Source organism: Caloenas nicobarica, chromosome 3, assembly GCF_036013445.1.
Source record: "Caloenas nicobarica isolate bCalNic1 chromosome 3, bCalNic1.hap1, whole genome shotgun sequence".
Lineage (NCBI taxonomy): Eukaryota > Metazoa > Chordata > Aves > Columbiformes > Columbidae > Caloenas > Caloenas nicobarica.
In genome coordinates, this window is record NC_088247.1 from 41,044,911 (window position 1) to 41,063,714 (window position 18,804).

The window sequence follows — 18,804 nt, forward strand, 5'->3', positions numbered from 1 at the left end:
AAAAGTCTGTTCATAAAAATGTCTTAAATATATTTGCTATTGCTGCTGTTTTCTCAGTAATGCAGGGCTATAGAAGAAATTAGATACATCATGCTGTAAAGAGAGGTTACTTTTTATGAAATTTAAGAGGGGTAATGCTGAATTAAACAGTGAACCTTCCTTTTTTTTTTTCCTGCTTGATGGCACAACATTCTGTGAAGTCTTACAGTAGAAAACATCTACATATTTTTCCTGTCATGTGAACTGTGTTCGGCTTTTAATAAACTCCCTGAACATACTTTTCGAAGTATTTTAATTAAACTCCTTATAAATCATTTTATTCTTAATTTGGTTCCAGTCTTAAATTTTTACTAACAAGGTGGTATGTATACATATCAAGTACACTTTGAAAGATTCATCTTGTCTTTGCAGATATTAATTTGAAATTGTTTTACACATTTTCAGTTTTAAAAGTGTTAATCCACAAGCTGTGTACAGCTTATTGTTTTTAACAGATAAATTAGTACTGCAGGCAGAGCTTGCACAGTACAGGAAAAATACTGAGATTCAAACTGAGAAGTCAAGGAGCAACAATTATTTTTTTACCTAGTAGTTCAAGTGTTAATAAGCCTGATACTAACTGAAAACCCACATAAAGAGAAACCTGTCTCCACAGTTTCCCAAGTAAAAGCAGAAAGATATTCTTGAAGTTTTAATACTGCTTAATACAAATGAACTGTTGGGAGGATGGGGGGCAAATATTTTCATAACAGCAAGTTTGGGATGCAGCAAAATTCAAAAGTTAATCTAGTTAAGCAAACATTTTGTTATCATGATTTTTATTTTCTTTCAACTTCAGTACCAAATACGGATCTCTCTCTACGGTTGTCCCACTTCTTGAGTAAGAATCTCCACTTCACTCTTTTGCTTAAAGCAGAGAACAATTTATACTTTGAACTGCAGTTTGCTTGAACAACTTTGAATAGCATTTCACCATCCATATAATAGATGTCTTACAAATACATAAAGTAGATTAGTTAAACACTTATTAACATGTTCCTCTCTTTTCTGTGACCAGTTCTTTCATTAAATGATCTCTACTTTCAGTTTCTCTGTAACCTACTAACTCTCCTTTTTTTCAGTTCCTAGAACCTTGTTTACTGACTGGGCGGGTCAAGTGGGGGCAAGACAAGGGGCGTGTTTTCTGTTTTGTTTTGGTTTTTTTCTTATAAAGCTAACAGCCATATTTAATGTAAGGCATGTACATTTTATATTCCCCTAACAAGGATTATATCTGTCACTTCTCTCATTTGTACTCAAAAGCAAAATAATATTTAGATTTGTAATAATATCTAAATTTATTTTTAGTGGCTTAATTATCAGAGGATAACAGAAATCCTGGATCAAAAAAACACCAAACAACCAAAACAAAACCAAAACAAACAAACAAACAAAATTCCCAGTAATCCAGTCACTTTTTCATCTAGGAAATTCTTTTGTACCTAGAGAGTGACAACAAAGCTCTTGCATACCTATTGCACCTTTCACAAGAGATTTCTGGGCAGAAAGCTTTGTTTCAGAAGCAAGATGTATGGTTTTAGGCAACAGACTAGAAACAATTAGATTCCATTTCTAAATACCAACTAAAGCTTCATTTAGAACAAACAGAAGATAGACTTTATGGCTAAGGAGTTAACAGCCCAGCTGTTGAGCAACCGTAGCTAATTCAGCAGTGGCATCCCAGATGCGTAAAAAGACAGCTTTAGTGCTTCCTCTGTAACTAAAGGAGAAATTACTAAGATTTTGTTAGATTTCATTGCTGGCTTTGTTTTGATTTCAAAATTTATGCACAGCAGTGAAACTGACAAAAAATGCAGCAAATTCAGCTTAAAAAAAATGATCCTCAGCAAACTTCTGGCAAAATACAAAAAATAAAATTAATCCCTGGAGACAATAGAATCTGAGAACAGGAATGGGGTGCAGGGTGGGGATGAAGAAAGGCTGGAGAAGGGATAGAGCTCTACATGCAACTACATTATCCAATAATTTCGCTTCTAGGATCTGGGCTTTTTATTGCCCACCTGCCTGTGCTATTTCACTCCTGTCAGCTCTTCTGGAGCAAAACAACTAGTTCATTGGAAACTAAACCCATCAGTAGCTCTGCAGTTAGTTAATTTTAGGGATCACTCTGGTGACATTATGGATGAGAATGAGCCATTTTTGACTGCCTCCACCACTTGATCACTTCAACTTAATATTGCCTTACTTCTCATACATATCTTTATGTCACACTTGAGAGAGGATGCTGTATCACCAAAACTATGATGGCCTATAACCATACTAATCAGACTAATTCAGACATTTCAGGAAAAGGAACACTTTTTAGTGTATCTAAGAGCCAGAAGGAAACCCAAGGGAGACTGGAAACAAATGCTATGAAGCATGAAGGCAACAGTTTCTTCAGGTGATGGCTAGGCCTGACCACTAAGAACACAAGCTATCTTGTATGATTTAATTTGAAAATCACTCCTTAAAGAGGATGCATTTAACAGCAGACATAGCTCCTCTCCCCTTCTCTCTGTTGACATATCCAAAAGGCCGAAGGGCATGTACACAGTAGGTCAAAGAAACCCAAATGACTTATGGAGACTGACAAATTTGTGAAAATCATTCTCTTTATTAACACTAGACTGTTCTGAAAGAAAAAAAAAATATGTGTGTGTGTGTATATATATATATATATAACCACATCTCTCTGACAAGAAGGACAGTCAGAACACTCCAGGGTGAAAGAAAGCAAAGACATTCAACTTTCTAGAAATTTCAAAGGGGGCTAGAAGCAGAAATCACAGCTCCGCATTTCATAGTAGAAACACCTGCAGTATTCTTGACCATCTAGCTAGGAGGTCTTAGTTCCACCTTAAAAGTATTTGGTATCTTTTTGAACCCTGCTAGGATCCTTTGGAAAGATACTTACATGTGTTTTTTTTTTTTTTTTTAAATCCAATAGTTCCTATGCAGCTGTATCTGAGACCTGATATCAGATCACATTGACCTTTCTTCAAAATGGGATAGAAAAATTATTTAGTGTGTTACAGGATGAAAAAGGAAGGAGGTAGACACTTTCCTGTTAAACTTCCACTGGCTTCAGAGAAATAACAAGACTCAGAGATACCCTCATTTTCTGCTCTGGTTCAATTTGCTGAGAATAATTACATTCTCTTCCCTAGAGTAATTTTGGAGGCAAATGGAAGAAAGGTAACTTTTCTTCAAAAAGGAAACCTTTAGAGTCTTAATGATATAAATTCCATTGAGAAAGTTTTCTATCATTTTGCCCCTTCTCCACAAAGCAAAATATTTTCAAGTTGAAAATGCAGCACCGTCAACATACTCAAGCTGCAGGTCACCCACAGCTTTTGGAACATACTGTCTGGGCTAAACTCTACACCCAATTCACAATATGCACAAGTTGGACTTCTTAGAAGCACGGCAACATATTTTTAACAACAACTTATTCACATTCACCTCTTCATTCATTGCCCTCTACCAGTAAACTTGTGACACATCAGCTCCTAAGTGGTGTAATATTAAAAAAAAAAATACACCCCTAAAAACCACAATCACATATCAGTTGCCACAAATATGCCAAGCATAGGGCAAATTCAGTTTCTGGATGCATTATCAAGTAATATTTCACAAAGTCAAGAGATAAAAGTTTGTCCCAAGAAGAAAAAAAAAAAGAAAAAAAGAAGGAACAGATGCAGCTTGCAGTCTGGCACAGTATACAGCACATGACAAAGTTTGGAAAGAGAAGTCTGTAGCTCCCTTTTTACCTCACCAAGACAAAATGTACAAATAGCTATAATCCCCTCCCCATTTTGGGGCCAATAAAACAACTGTTAATGCATATGGTATTATAAAATGTTCAACAGTAAAATGCACCCATTTGGCTTTCCTGAGAAATCTGGATTTTTTGACTTGGTGCCAAATCATCTATGTAATTTCTCAGTTCAGTCATGTTAAGAGATGCTTCCTACCTTCTGAAATATCACCCTACTACTCCAATTGAATAAATTTAATTCTCTCCCTCCCCATCTCCAACTAACATGAAACAGATGGAAAATACATTACGCTAGAAGTTCTCAAAGAATTATTTTCTCCTTCGAATACCAATTACTGATCGCGGTGCAGTTCTCACATATGCAACATATCGACGGCACTCCACTGTGAGAAAAATATTGAAGTTAGACCTATTGGTAGTCCACTACAGTTAGTGAGAAATTTACCGGGGTTTTGTGGTTGGGTTTTTTTTTGGTTTGGTTTGGTTTTTTTGCCAGAACAGATGCAATATGTGATGTTGGAAGAACTGAATATTTGTAAGTACCATTCTGGTGCCTTTGCTAGGTACATTTCCATACAATCCTTTAAATGTACGATTTCCATACCTGAGCGCAGTGCCACACACCAGCAGATATAAAATCAACATTGAAGAGATTGTGTCCTTGCACGTAAGCAAAAGAATCTGCAATTCAAAGTTCAGAGGCTTATCTCGTTTTCTCACATTTGTTTCACCCAGCTTTAAGATTTTTTTCTTTAAACGACGATTCTGAGCTCTCTGGAATTAGGCGCTCTCATTTATGTGTTATCACAATAGATCACTGAGGTGTCACGGACTCTTTGGCACCCCTGCAGTGAGAAGTAATCAATGTACAACCAAAACTAAGATTAATTCAGCTTGAAAGATCAAGCGCTGAAGACAGAACACATAGGAGCTGAGTTTCCAGGTTATGTGTTTCACTGCTCATGATTGTTTTCTTCCTTATCCTTCCCAGCATTACCAGTTGCTTACATTCACACAACAACAACAAAAAATATTCTGGCAACATACCCAGTTCAGAGTTGTGGTTAAATCAAAATTCAATTGTTTTAGTATCTGAACTCAATAAATTTCACACTCAGGAGAGGAGCTGTATGCAAAAGGAACACATTTTTCAATCACAGCCAGCCAATCAAGCTAGTGTAACACAAATGAAAATCCCCACTGAGTTACAGGCTGAAGAGCTATTTGGAACTACAATGTGGCCATCTACTCCTACCTTTGCTGCAACACAGCCAGATAAGGTATTATTCTGTATCTTTAAAAGACTTTCCTATTGTGTTAAGTTAATTCAGCTGAGCTTTAGCAAGTGTGAGAGAGGAATCACAGACTTCTGCCCATCCTGTCAGAGCACAATGCCTTCTGCCATGAGTAGTCCCAAAGAAGTCACACAGCCTGCCAGGTACAAAGTATTTCCAGAAGTGAGCCCTCAGACAGGGCTATAAAAGCTCTGGGTTAAGGAAGCACACGCCAACTTGCTTCTGCTTGATCTGTTACACAGCTTGACAGTAACAGATAGCCAGTTGCATTAGTGTCAATGTTCAGATAAGTTTCTCTCAATATCTGTCACAAAAAACAGACACGGTATCAGTGTGCCAGCTGTATTATCGGTCACTACATAGTTGATCATACTTAATAACATCCTCGAGCATAGACACAGCTAACAAGTATCACAGACAGCAATTACTATTATGCGCCAGTCACCCAGATCGTTCTGACTCGGAGCTGCCAACGATACGCATTCGGCAAGTGCCTGCCTTCCACCTTTTCCCTTGCAAATACATTAACTTGCCTCAATATGGAACCAGAGTTTGTTTTGAAACTCCTAACAGGATCACTGAAAGAAAAGAAGAAAAATACTATAAATGATCCTCTGGACTGTTTCCAGAGTAGCATTTTCTCCTAGTGATTGCTTTGGAAGCAAGCCAAAAATGGGAAGTGTTCTTGCAAATAAGCACGCTACTATACTCAAGTACAAGTTATCATTTAATTCTTTAGTCAACATCAGCGCGGTTAGAAATTAAGAAGCCTGTTTAATAAACAGGTTACTCGAATTCCAGTCACCAAACACCAATTTCTTCTCTATCCATCCCACCCATGCTCATTCAGCTCCTGTCTCTCACCCACTTCCCAACATACACTGCTTTCTTTTTTGGATACTTTCTCTCCTTTATTGAAACGGAAATAAAATTAATGTATTAATTACATCAACCATGACTAAGTCTGTAATCAAGAGCAAGTTAACTAAGAAAAGGAAAAAAGTCAGTGACTCAAAAAAAACATTCAAAAACCTCAAAACAGGCTTCTATGGGACACAGTGCTTAATATTTTTAACAGAGCTTTAATACAGTCTGCTGAAGGGTTTCGTGGGGGCAGTTTTTCATATTACGATTACTCCTAATGAGATCACCCTCCACAGTATATGAGCCCTCATCCCTCTCCAACAGAACAATGAAAGATTTATGCAGGGCTACAAAGGCCTGATCAACTCCACTCACTTCACCGTGTGTCAAATTTCCTCATAAAAACTCCCCAAGAACACAACCACACAATCATGGGATGTTTTGTGTGTGGGTTTTTTTTTTTTTCTTTTCTTTTTTTTTTTTTTAACCTGAGGATACATTATTAATAATGAGACACATTTGTTTTTGTTTTAGGCTGTTCATAATCCTCAGTAAATGACTTTGAAGTCCTCACACAGACATCTCAGATTCAGTGACTGCTGCCAGCTTTCTTTTTGAGATTCTGTAGGTTTCTCCTCTTCACAGATTTGTGGTTGTTTTGGGGGTTTATTTGTTGTTTGTTTGGGGGTGTTTTGTTTGTTTTTATTTTTTTTTCCCCTCCAGTTTTTGACTTACAGCATTTCTCACCAACTTCCCATCTTACAGTGAAGATATGGTCATATATAACTTCTTATGTCATCTTATGATAAAAATAGTAGACCTCGTGTTAAATGTACATGAAAATATGCATCTTGAACACCAAACTGCCTACTCTCTTGATTTTACTGTAAGCAAAGACAATGAAATATGCTCTCTTACTCTAAGCACAAGCATCTTGCACATGTAGCCACAGTGACAGCAATGCTGAGGTATTATTCTAAGAACATGGGTAACTGAATCAGTCTGAATTAGAAAGTACAACTCGGTAGTCTCCGATTTGCTAGTATTTTAAACTAATCACAGTGATACCCTGGGAAGCCAAAAGTTTAGAGTTAGTTTTATGTAAAAAGAAATTGTAGAAAGGAAAACATACTTTATTCTGGAAACTTGATATTCTGTTTGAAAGATCTAAAATGATACTCTTTTGTCTGAATTTGTACACACACCACAAACCTCAAACTCAGTTTTTATTGTGTGTGTATTCTTCCCATTACTAACCACACCTTGTTCTTCCTCAGTTTTAGTTTCCTTATAATCCTGTCACAGATCACGTTAAAGAAAAAATTAACTACTCATATCCAAGATTATTAATAGAATGTTCTGTGATAGGTATGACTTGCTCAGCAAGAATTATAAGGAACATAACCTTAACCAGTTTAAAATGTTAATCCTGAATCTATATTTATAGTTCATACAACTTTAAATTTTCTTGTTTAAATTTTAAAATGCAGAATGCAACTGCTGACCTTCCTATCCAGAAAAGCTGACTGCTTTCGATTAGCCAGTGTGCAGTTTACAGATTGAGGATCCAAAAACTTTAAAAGCAGACTGATGACGTATTTCTCTTGAAAAAAAATAAGCTGATAGAACATGACCTATAATGTACAATTACAACAAGTTGCACGTTTACTTACGTTCACACGTGTCTCCTTTTTGCTGGTATCCCGCTTTGCAGATACATTTTCCAATAGGCACTAACCATTCTCCTTCTGCGCTGCAGTGCATCTTCGGCGAGTTCTCCGCCTCCTCTTCTGCACTGCTGACACAAGTTCCTCGTACTTCAACTAAAGAGGAAAACTCTGAGCCAGTCACTGTGTCAGGAAAAATAGCTAAGTTCTCAATGATGGACCAGCACTTCTTGTAGTAGACTTTGACAGAGACCAAAGCAATGCAGGCCCCTACATCCTGAAATGCAAGATAGAATCCTTTTTTGGACAAAGGTCCAATTTCTCTGACCTCTGTGTTAAGTTTCATTTTTCTCTCCCCAAGATCACCCTGGGTAAAACTTTCATCTGCTGCAATAGTGTCTATTTTTACATATTGGTTTTCTCGGATATTCCTGCCAGTGTCGTAGTCTGTTTCATAATAATACAAGTTAAAAGTTTCTTTACAAGTCCCCAGAACTCCAGGAAGACTGTTACAATCCCTCAGAGTGAATTTCAGTTCTACAAAAATCCTTTGTGCATTGCTTTTTGCAATCCAGTTAGTCCGCAGCCAGTTGTTTTGGTTTGATTCCATCACCTGGCATACCTGGTATGTTCGTATAGGAGTGTAGTTTTCATCCAGTCCACTAATTTCTTCCCACTAAAACAATAACGAACAGTTAGTAATACAAAACAAGTACACCACCAGATGTAACTATTGTGTATTTTAAAAGGCTTCACACAAGTCTCCTCATTTTTTACAATATGGCTCCATAAAAAGTAAGTTATTGTTAAAATACTCCTAAGGACCCAAATGAAGAAAATACATATTAAGGCAGCTGCAGGCTCTCTCTCCCTCCACATCTTTCCCACATATAAATAACTGCCAAAAATCATTTCCATATCATTGGCACAGTTGTAAAGGGGAAGCTTCAGAGAAGGCTGTTCCATGTACCAAGTTCTGATTACACACTGGGCTCTCCCACATTTCATTAAGGTCATGACAGTTTTGGGTAAGCAAAGACAAAAAAGAGGGAGGCAGCTTCACTTCCAGAGAAAACTAAAATCAGTGCAGTCTTAGAAACTGAAATTGCCTAGTGTTACAGTACATAAAACTTGTGTACATAAAACTTCCAGTTAAAGTTTCAGTTGTAAAGAAAGCATAGAACCTGGTGCTGAAACTCGTGAGTCATATAATTTTCACTCCTGTATGATGAAAGTGGCATAGAGAGAGAGGGCAAAAGAAAAGAGACAAAATTTAAAATGTGAAAGCAAGAAAACATTTTGGTTATCCCCTTTTTTTCTGTCCACCTTCTGTTCTACTTACAAACCGAAGAAGGTAAGCAGGAGCTCCTCACCCCACATTTTGTTCAGTGGCTGCGTCCATGTTAAAAGGAGTGAACTTCATTTAGTTGAGAGTTTAAATGAACCATGAGATTACATATGTAATTAAGAAAAACCCACAGGACTGAGAGTTCACTAGTTCAAAGCCTGGGTTTTGTTGTTGTTCCCTCTTCAGGATACCAACTATAAAACAAACTGGTAAGCCTGTAACAGCCCCATAGTCTTCAACAGCCTTTGGTGGCATGGGAGTTTGCACCTCTGCCAACAGCAAACCTTCCACAGAAATCAACCAGGCGGATCTGTCCAGGTGCAACCAACACAATACCTGTCTCTCAGCTTTTTTCACCTTTCTTATAACATTTTATTCACTACAGAAACCACAACTGTAATAAATTAGAGGGGGTTTTTTTGTGCTATTCTCACCTGATGATACAGGCAGCCATGACTTCGCCGTATGGCACTTAGCCCTCTGGCCCTGTGTCAATAATGCACTTAAGCTCAGGTTTAAGATCAATAATAGTACTTACGAGCTTAACGGTAAGCGTGTGCTTAAGTGCTTTGCGGGACTAGTATACTCAGTACCTCTGCAGGATGGAGCACTCACTGACATACCTTATACCAGTAACCAAGCATGGAAGGCATTGGTTTCCCAGACTAGGAGCCATGCAGTGTACAGTACTTTGCAAGCCTATTTGACAGCAAATGAGATCATTTTAATGTTGGTCTACTGCTCCAAGAAAAAGCAGATGTGGCTGAACTGATGCTGGAAGTTATCACCACAAAATATATCATGGCTACAGATGCTGAAATGCACAGAAGTTGTAAATATCAAAGCAAATTTCAAAGACCCACAGTTAATATAGATGTGGTATGCATGGTATTATATTTGCATATGGTAGTAAATGATTGAAATATATTTTTAAATGCTCATGGAGTTAATTGAACTGCATATGGAACTGTGTTAATCTCAGAAGAGAAGAAAGTCTATCTTCATAATAGATTTATTATATCTGAATGAGTAAGATTTCTCCCCCCCACAAAGAATTAGTACAAAGAAGGAAAAGAAAAAAAGGGACCCTGGACTGAGGCTTTTGCCTCTGCCACATTGAAAATTAAAAAAAAAAAAAAAAAGGCTAAGATTTTACTCGTTTTTATTTTCCGTTTCACATCAGGCAGTGTTGCGTTTCTGGTTTTACTTTTTTGTTGGTTTTTTTTTTTAATGAGTTCATTTGGGTTTTTTGTTAGTTTTATTTTTATGTTGTGTAAGCAGTCAGTCCTCCCTCAAAACAACAAGCCAGATTCTGCAATGAGATATTCCAGTTCAACAACATATTGTATCTTTGAAGTGAAAGTAACTCTAACACAATGCACAACAGAATCTGACCCCTCACATTTTGATGTGGACTGCTCCATCAAAACAAATCTCCACACCCCGCCCTTCCCCCCCCCCGCCAAAAAAAAAAAAAATTCATACTACAACACAAATGAGCCTTCTTGGAGTCAAAAGCCCATTACATGAGCCTAGCTACTATGAGAGAGATTCTTATGCTATAGTCAAGGAATACAATACAAAACACTAAATTCAGATAAGAAATCCTGCTTTACCTTATCCCTAGCATTAAACACTGAAGTCTATCTTTCCATATTTTGCCAAAGCTATGAAGTACGATTTTCCTAAAAAATTAAGGAAATACGACTTATGATTCAATTATATAACCACAAAGCTATTATTTCAAGTAGTCCATTGGAGGTGTACCTGTTTCTCTGCAGGAAAAATAAAAACACATCAGTACTTCAAGATGTTTTCACCTGGCAATCTGAGGTCACATTTCATTAATGCCTTTTTAAAATGATCAATTCCATAACAGCTTTTACAGCAAGAAAATTGAACTTTTCTTTGTCCTGCAGCAACATTTGGTGATAGACATGTAATTCCATTTGAATGTGTCCTGTTCTATTGGTTTCAATACATGGTATTTTAACTTCTTGGTTATCTTAACAATATTTGAGATCATTGTTAGATGTAACATTTGCAGTTGAACGAGGCATTTAACGAGTGTCTGACTGATATATTCCATACTGTGATGATGCAGTAGTTTGTCTTACAAAGATTTTCTGTGTTTATTCCCATGAAGTCTTTATTGCGCAGTAGAAAATTCAGTAAGTAAAATCAGAAAAACATTTATTTTCAAAATTATATTATTAAAATGTTACTTTTATGTTAATTTACAGGCAACTATTCCTGAATATTTTCATGCATAGGAACCAAGCCATTAGTTTTGATTTACTTTTAATTCCTGATTGAATTGGCTTCTACTTCTGAAAGTCGCCTTTTACTGTTTGTTGAATTTGACTCTACTTTCATCTTTCCGTATGCTGACATGTGTAATGTGTTGACATGTCTTTCATTATCTACAGGTTAGCCTAATATAATTGCCACCAAGCTAATCTTTCAAACACCTCTGGTAAAGGCTTCAATCAGTGCAAAACACTAATGCCAGGGTTATTAGCCATCATACATGCTGAGCTCTCATTACATTCTTTCTGAAGTCCTTAGATTCGTTTCCACTTTATGGTTGTATTGATTTTACAATCTTGCTTTTAAAGAAAGACACTTTCATATTTTCATCCTTCATATTTAAAGGATGTTACACTTTTCTATCCCCACTCACGCTTCACAGTCTTCTGGCTCCAGATTTCTTAATGCACTGAAGATTAAGGGCCTGATCCCCCCAGTTGTTGTTCATGCACGGAGCTGCAATGGATTTGGCAAGACTGCTTCCAAGAGTAAGAGCTGTCCATATAATTTATGATTTGTCAGACTGAGCTAAGGTAGGACTGAGCTAAGGTAGAACAATACACCCCATTATATCTTTCTGAAAATGTTCTTCCTCAAGGCTTGAGGAAGAAGGGGTTTTGTGCCACTTTTAAGTCAGTCTGAAAGGAACATTTCTCAACTTTACGTATATAATAAAAAAGACAATAACACCGAGGTTTCTAAACTTCTTATTATTTATAATGATGTACTTTACAATGGCGCATTTCAGGGAGCACCATGAGATTAATTTGTAAGCAAGCTGGAGGTGGCCTTAACCACATAATTCGTGCCTAGTTCCAGATATCAAGCTCCTCGAGAGTTGGGGATGTTTCAAGTTTGGAATGTCATTTCAAACACATCTGCAGTATAAATGTTTTTATTTTAGAGCACTTCAATCTGTGCTATTCAATTACAAAGAAAACATCGTAAACAAATTTATGATCACCCATTATACAGAAAATGAAAAACATATTTTTAGAAAGTTTCCACAGAGAAGTTAATTCTGCTGTTTCTAAAGGAAGAACGAAAGAGTGATTTAAAGTACTGTGTAATAAATATATGGAGCTTTCTGGTACAGCACAAAGGATTACACTACAAAACATAAAGCTACTGAGAACACTTAGGTGAGTTTCTAAAGTGACTCTTCCTTTTAATTAGCTTGTACATTTGTACAGTGTAACCTCAGGTATGCTTTTTTCCATTCTAAAAATGACAAAGCCATAAACACTTGGTACAATTACTGAGAGAAACATGAGGGCGAGCTAGTTTAAAGCAAGTCTTTCAATTGCTTTGGTAAAATAACTACTCTTCCTTAGGAAGTTAATTTTTGCCTGGAGTACTTACCCCATTGGGAGGAGAGGAAATCCATTCCAACTCTGTCTGTTGTGCTTTAGAGTCCAGCAATATTACTAAAAAAAAAAAAAAAAAAATCCACTGTTTGTGGGAATATAAAAACACACAACAAAAGTTGGAATTAAAAATTTGATTAAAATAACACAATTTTTATACAAATTAATAGTTTTTTCTTCATATTATTAAAAAATTACCTGCAACCACAACTACATGTTTATTTGTAAATGGATGACTAAATTATTATGCAGCATCCACATATAAGCAGATATTCACTAATCTTAACAATTTCACTGCTTAAATCAAAGCATATTGTTTTTCTTAGTGCTCTAAAGTGTTACTAATCAGTCATTAAGATGCATGCTTCCTTCATCTCCTCTGTCATAAGGACATTTCCCATATGCTGGTTATTACAAAGAGCTTAAAACAAACAAATACACACAAACATTTAAACACTTTTCCAAACTGATCTAGACAGGACTAGTCTATACCTTACCCGGAGTTGCACTGCAAAATCAATGATCTATCTGAGTTTGTAAGAAAAAGATATGTCCCTTAGGTGGTAAAACGGTAATTCTATAAACAAATGGCAATCAAGAATATAGAAAATAAGAGACTCTGCAATTACCTCATGCTTTTCGTACACAAAATACTACATACACTATATCAGACTAGTTCACTTTATGGTAATAGTTTACTAAAATCTTAGTGTTACTCCGGTGACACTTCTATACAAAAAGACATCAGTTCTAGTGGCTCTTCCATTGTTTTCAGCTACATGTAACCCTGTCTCCAAAAGTGGTTAATCACAGCCTAATAAAACAACTCTTAACATATTTTACAGCACATATGGGAGATTATATTACTGATGTCCTGTTACTTCCAAACATGCATTTCTATATGTGTCTTATATTTCAGTTATAGCTATAAGCTTCTTTCTTAGTATATTAGTGTAAGTTTCTGTAAGACTTCCAAATGGTACATATGTTAATCTGTAATCAAAAAATAATAATTAAAAAACCTTAAATAATCTTCTGCAATACCTTCTTTCAAACAGTCAAAGCTGTAAAGTGATCAACCACACATCTAGGTTTGGTACACTTCGAAGATTCCTTCTTCAAAGCTGCACATTTAACTTCATACTTCCATTTGATTAAATAAAAAGTAGCATTTTTAATTTAAATCTATTCAGTATATTTTTAGCTATAAAGCTATTTATAACTTTATACACTAGCATTTAAGTACTGATATTTCAATGCATGATTTAAGGCTGTAATTTGAAGAAACTTTTGTCAGGTCTTTTAAAATGGAATTATAATTCTTGCTTCAGCCCTTTGTCCTAGTAGAACTTAACACAAAATTTCAGTAAATTACTAGAAAGATGATGTGACCTTAAAAATTATTTAGAGGTTCATAGAGTAATATCTGGGATGTTAGATGAACACAAAACGGTGGCTTCCAGGCCTGAATTTCAGTAATAAAGTGGAGCTACTCAATAAAGAAGTTTGATAGTCCCTCTCTAGAAAGATTATCTGCCTATTTCATTAAGCTTGGATTCAAGGGGCTTTACTTCGTAACACTTTCTATAGAAAAGCAGGTGGTGTATGTGGTGGTTTGGTAAACCAGAACATTTATAATGGTCCTGGGAAAAAAAGGTACCACGAAAAATTTAACTATTTCGGCACCGGCAAAACGTCCCACGGCTGCGACTCGTACTTTTTATTTGGCAGCAATTCTCCATCCCATAGTAACGGGCGGACTCATCCCAGGAAGAAAAGACAATAAGCAAACATAAAACCCTGCTCTGCAAACACCCCTTGCAAAGAAAACGTTGCGTCTCCCTGTGGCACCGAAAGTGACTGGGCAAGAGCTTTCCAGGCCAGCGGCGACGGCGCTGCTCCCAGCCCGGATCGCGCAGCGCTGGGACGCGATATGGGGGAAGCCTGGGGACGGTGCCGCGCTCCGCGCACCCCACTGGCAGCCGCGCAGAGATGCGCAGCCTCCCGGGCGCGGGTGTTCCGCGGGGGCGCAGTGGGCCGCGCTCCACGTGCGGGGGAGGCGCCGCTCGGGGCCCCTTTCGGCGTGCGGCGGGACAGGGAGCGAAAAGGAGGCGTAAAACCGGCGGGCGGAGTGCGGCAGCGCGGCCGTGGGGCGCCGCGCAGGCGGGGAGCAGCGGTCCCTCGCCTCCGCGGGAAAGCAAACCGCGGACCTCGCCCCGAGAGATGCGCGGGGCTGCGCGAAGGCGGCCGCGCTTCCGCGCTGAGGAGCGGGACTTTGCGACCGAGCAGCATTGCTGCCGCGGCTGCTCCCGCCACACTCCCCAGCCCGGCAGCTGCCGGGTTGGGGAGGGACCGTCCGGGACAGCAGCCCCGGGACAGAGCCCCGAGGGTTCGTAACCCACTGGGCGGAGGGATAGGACGTCCTACCCGGGGAGAGCGGGCCGTAGCGCCCCCGCGTCTGCGCTCGCCCCGAGGGTCCCAGCCGCGGCGCTGGCTGAGGGCTCCGCAGGTAACGCGGTCACCCCCCTCGCTTGGAGAGCCAGGCAGACCCTGTCCCGCTCTTCTCCAGCATCTCACCGCGGCTTTTATTTAGTAAGGAAACTCGGAAAACTTTTCAGCCTCTCATCCCCCCCAACCCCTCTTCCGTACCCAGCAGGGAGCGGTGGGAAACTCCGAGGGGCTGCTGCTGCCACCCGCCCTTCGGCGAGGCCGGAGGTGAAGCTGAAAAGTTACTTTTTTTTTTTTTTTCTCCCTCGTTCTTTCTTCCGCGGGAGTTTTCTGCGCTTGCAGCAGGTAGCCGCTATCAATTCCTGTCTGCCGCTCGCCCCCTCCTGACCCTCTTTTGGCTAGGTTGATTTTCCCCAAACATACACACACACGTATACACTTACATGTATAGCTGCCCATATATACACATCCATACACGCATTACACACACGAACACGAGACACACGACCGCCGGGAGGAACCGGCGCAGCCCCGATCGCAGCGCAATCTGCGGGGCAGAGTGGGGCATGCAGCCCGCACCCTCCCTGCCTGCCCCCCTGCCTGTCCGGCCCTTCTCTGCTCCTCAGTCCACGGCCGCCCGTTAGAACTCCCCGTGTGGGGGTCTCTGTGCTTTACAGCCCCTCCAGATAAACTTTCGAAATTCTGCTACAGAAAGGCTCTCTCTTCTAACCTCGCCATCGCCTTCTTCTCTTAAGGGCAGAAGACATTTTAATTGAAGGATTTTTTAAGCTCCAGTCACAAGCTCTAAATGGTATTTTACTGCATGCCAACGGTTTGATAAAAAATACGGATGTATCCAGCTGAGTGGGGAAAGCCCCCAAACGCATACATATGCGGAGACACCGAAAGAGCCCTCGAGTCCCCCTTCCTTGTCGTTGTCCCCCCGCCCCGAAGATGGAGACGGACCTTCGTCTTCGGCTGTCAAACGCGAGCAGGGCGCTCCTTTAAATCATTTCGGATTTTCTCAGCGTGAGAAAAGAGATTCCCAAATGGACTTTGTGAATTGATTTTATACACCTCCGTTAGTCTCTGATAGAAAACTGCTTGGTTTCTCTCTGTGCGTGGGGGAAACAAATGTCCAGGGTTCGCCTTACACAGATACCAGTGTTGGATTGACGGGAGTCGGGAAGCCCCGTTGTGATACGCAGATCGCGTAAATATCCATCCCTAAACCTCTCCCTCTCTCCGGCCATGCCGGGAGAAAGCACACACGTTGCAGAGACACGACGCCAGGATGTATGTACCCTCTAAATGCATGACCAGCCTAGGTGGCCGGGAGGTGCAAAACTGCACCCCGATGCTCCTTCCCACCGTCTGTGCAGGGCCCCGCGGGGCCGGAGCGCCGCAGGCCCGCGGAAGGCAGTGGCGAGGAGCTGCCCCGCAGCCTCAGCCCCACGCCGTGCCGTGACTCCCACGAAACGTCCCGAGCCCTGAAACTCAGTCCCCAGCCCCTGCAGCCCCCGCCCGGGGAGCAGCGAGGTAACCCCCCCTCCCCGCACCTCGTCAGGAGGATAAAGGCTGCTACAGGAGAGGGAGGCTCCCCGGCCGGGGGCTGCCTCCCCAGCTCCATGCCTTTTCATCACGTGCAAATGCCTCACAAACCTCATTCCTGAGAGCAAAGGCAGTTGTCCCGGTCTCTCACACATACACACGCACACCCTCAGTGAATGTCTTGCTCTTTCCTCCCTCCCATCTCAACTAAAAAAATGTCTTTTTCTTTTAAGGGGGTCTGACAAGGAGCTCGCAGTGGCAGGCAGGTCCTCAGCTAAGCCGTCACAGAGTTCGCGTGCAAAAGCAATAAATAAGCCCAAACTTTTGTTTTCCGCATCACCTTACCTTCTTTTGCAGCCTGTGCTTCCCCCGTGTGTGCAAAGCGGAACAGCCAGACGGAGCACAAAATAATCCAAGAAGGGAGCCTACTTTGGAAAACCATGGTGCAGGAGCGGGGTGATTTTTATATTTCTAGCTATATATTTCTAGACACTGCCGCTGCCGCCGCTTGGTGGGTGCTAGAGGACGGTGGAGAATTTGCTCTGCTAGTCTCTGGCTCGGCGCTCCCTCCCTCCCGGCTGTCTTTCTCTTTCTTCTTCTCCTCCTCCTTCTCTTCCACCTCCTCCTCCTCCTCCGCGCCGCTACCCGGCTCCCGCACCAGGCCGGCCACTCGCCAGCCCCGACTGCAGCCCGGCCGCCCGCACCGCGCTCCGGTAATATCAAATAGGGCGAGGGGGCGGGACCGCAGCGGCACGGCTGCCCGTCCCTCAACCTGACTGACGGCCGCCGTCGGCCAAACAGCAACGACCCTCGGCGCCCGGCGGGCCGAGCCGGCTCCTGAGTCGTCTCGGCTGGGGGGGCGGGGTCGGCGGTGCCGCCCAATGAGCGTGCGGGGGGTGTCGGGTTGCCGCCGGTGCTGAGGAGCCGCTGGCTGTGAGCGCGGCCACGGCGGCGGGACGGAGGGGCCGAGCCGGGAGGGGGACACTGGGCCCGGCCGGCACTCGGGGGCTGCCCCGCACGCCTGGAGGCGGCTGGCCGGCTGGCTTGTTACCTTAGCGAGTGCGGCGGCCGGTACTTGGTGCTCTTGCCCCGTGCCGCCCCGCTGGGGTAGAGAACGAGGGGATCCCGGCCGGGGCCCAGCCCGACCCGCCACCGGCGGGTCCCGGCTCTGCCTCCGGCGCGGTGCCGGGCTGTGGCCCAGCCGAGCCCGCACCGGGGCTGCTGCCACCGAAAGGGGAAACTTCGTGAGGAGCTGCGGGATGGTGCCCCGAGACACTCCTCTGCCAAAAGTCAAGTTCCTCAGGGCTGACATCACTTGGGCTCCCTTCCCTTTGTTTCATTTGGGCTTTCTGTCCCCCGTCTCCGATTTTCCCCAGATGCGAAGAACAGGGTAATGGCAATTTAGGTCGTATTTGGGGGGATAAGAAGCGATTGCTCCCCCCACCCCCCGCCGTGTGTAACCTGAAGCGAGGGTAATCAGCTAACAATGAGACAATTTAAATAGGAGGGCGAGGGGAAAGAAAAAAAAAAAAAAAAAAAAAAGCAAAACTCCAGGGAGGGAGGAACTTGCCAAATCCCTTTTGTCAGCGCTCACCCTACGGGCGGGCCCAGCAGCGCTATTCCCGGGGACCCATTATGCGTCCACTCCTCCGTTTTCCCTTGCCCAAACCCAGCCTTGCTCCTTCAACGAGTGGAAACAACAGAACGACACAAAAACTTACCGTTCCCTGAGCGACGCTGCGGAGCGGAGCCCGGTGCGACGGGCACCGCGTCTCCGCCGGCCTCGGTGGGACCGCTCCTCTCCCCGGCCGCGGCGGGACAGGGGCCGGAGCCGGGACCGCGCAGCCCCCGCGGCAGGAGGCGGCGGTCCCCGCTGCGCTCCCCGCTCCGCGCCCCCTGCGGAGCCCCTGCCTCTAACTCTGCCCTGACCACCTTCCCGGGGCTGATGCTGCGCGGCGCGGAGCTGGTTTTGTACAGCTCTATTAAAAGTGCATCGCGATGTCCTTTCGGAGAATAGAAATGCGATGTAAACGGAATAAGTGATTGTTTTCTCGGACGCAGGCGAAGGCGGCGAAGCGCGGGGGGTGTAATTGCAATTCGCTGGCAAGATTTTGCGAGAATCCGAAACAATCCT

The 18,804-nt window shown here is 42.3% G+C and overlaps 1 protein-coding gene across 7 annotated transcripts in view; it reads right to left on the reverse strand.

Annotated features, from left to right (window-relative positions):
• The window catches only part of EPHA7 (EPH receptor A7), a 164,073-nt gene extending 146,725 nt beyond the window's left edge, over window positions 1–17,348 (reverse strand). For all 7 annotated transcript variants that reach the window (XM_065632632.1, XM_065632636.1, XM_065632631.1 and 4 more), the window contains exons 1-3: window positions 17,016–17,348; window positions 12,667–12,731; window positions 7,653–8,322 (exon numbers count right to left, since the gene is read on the reverse strand). In XM_065632632.1, the coding sequence (XP_065488704.1) occupies window positions 7,653–8,322; window positions 12,667–12,731; window positions 17,016–17,112 (832 nt within the window). In that variant the 5' untranslated portion in view covers window positions 17,113–17,348. The remainder of the gene's footprint in view (window positions 1–7,652; window positions 8,323–12,666; window positions 12,732–17,015) is intronic.
• Between the last annotated feature and the right edge of the window lie 1,456 nt (window positions 17,349–18,804).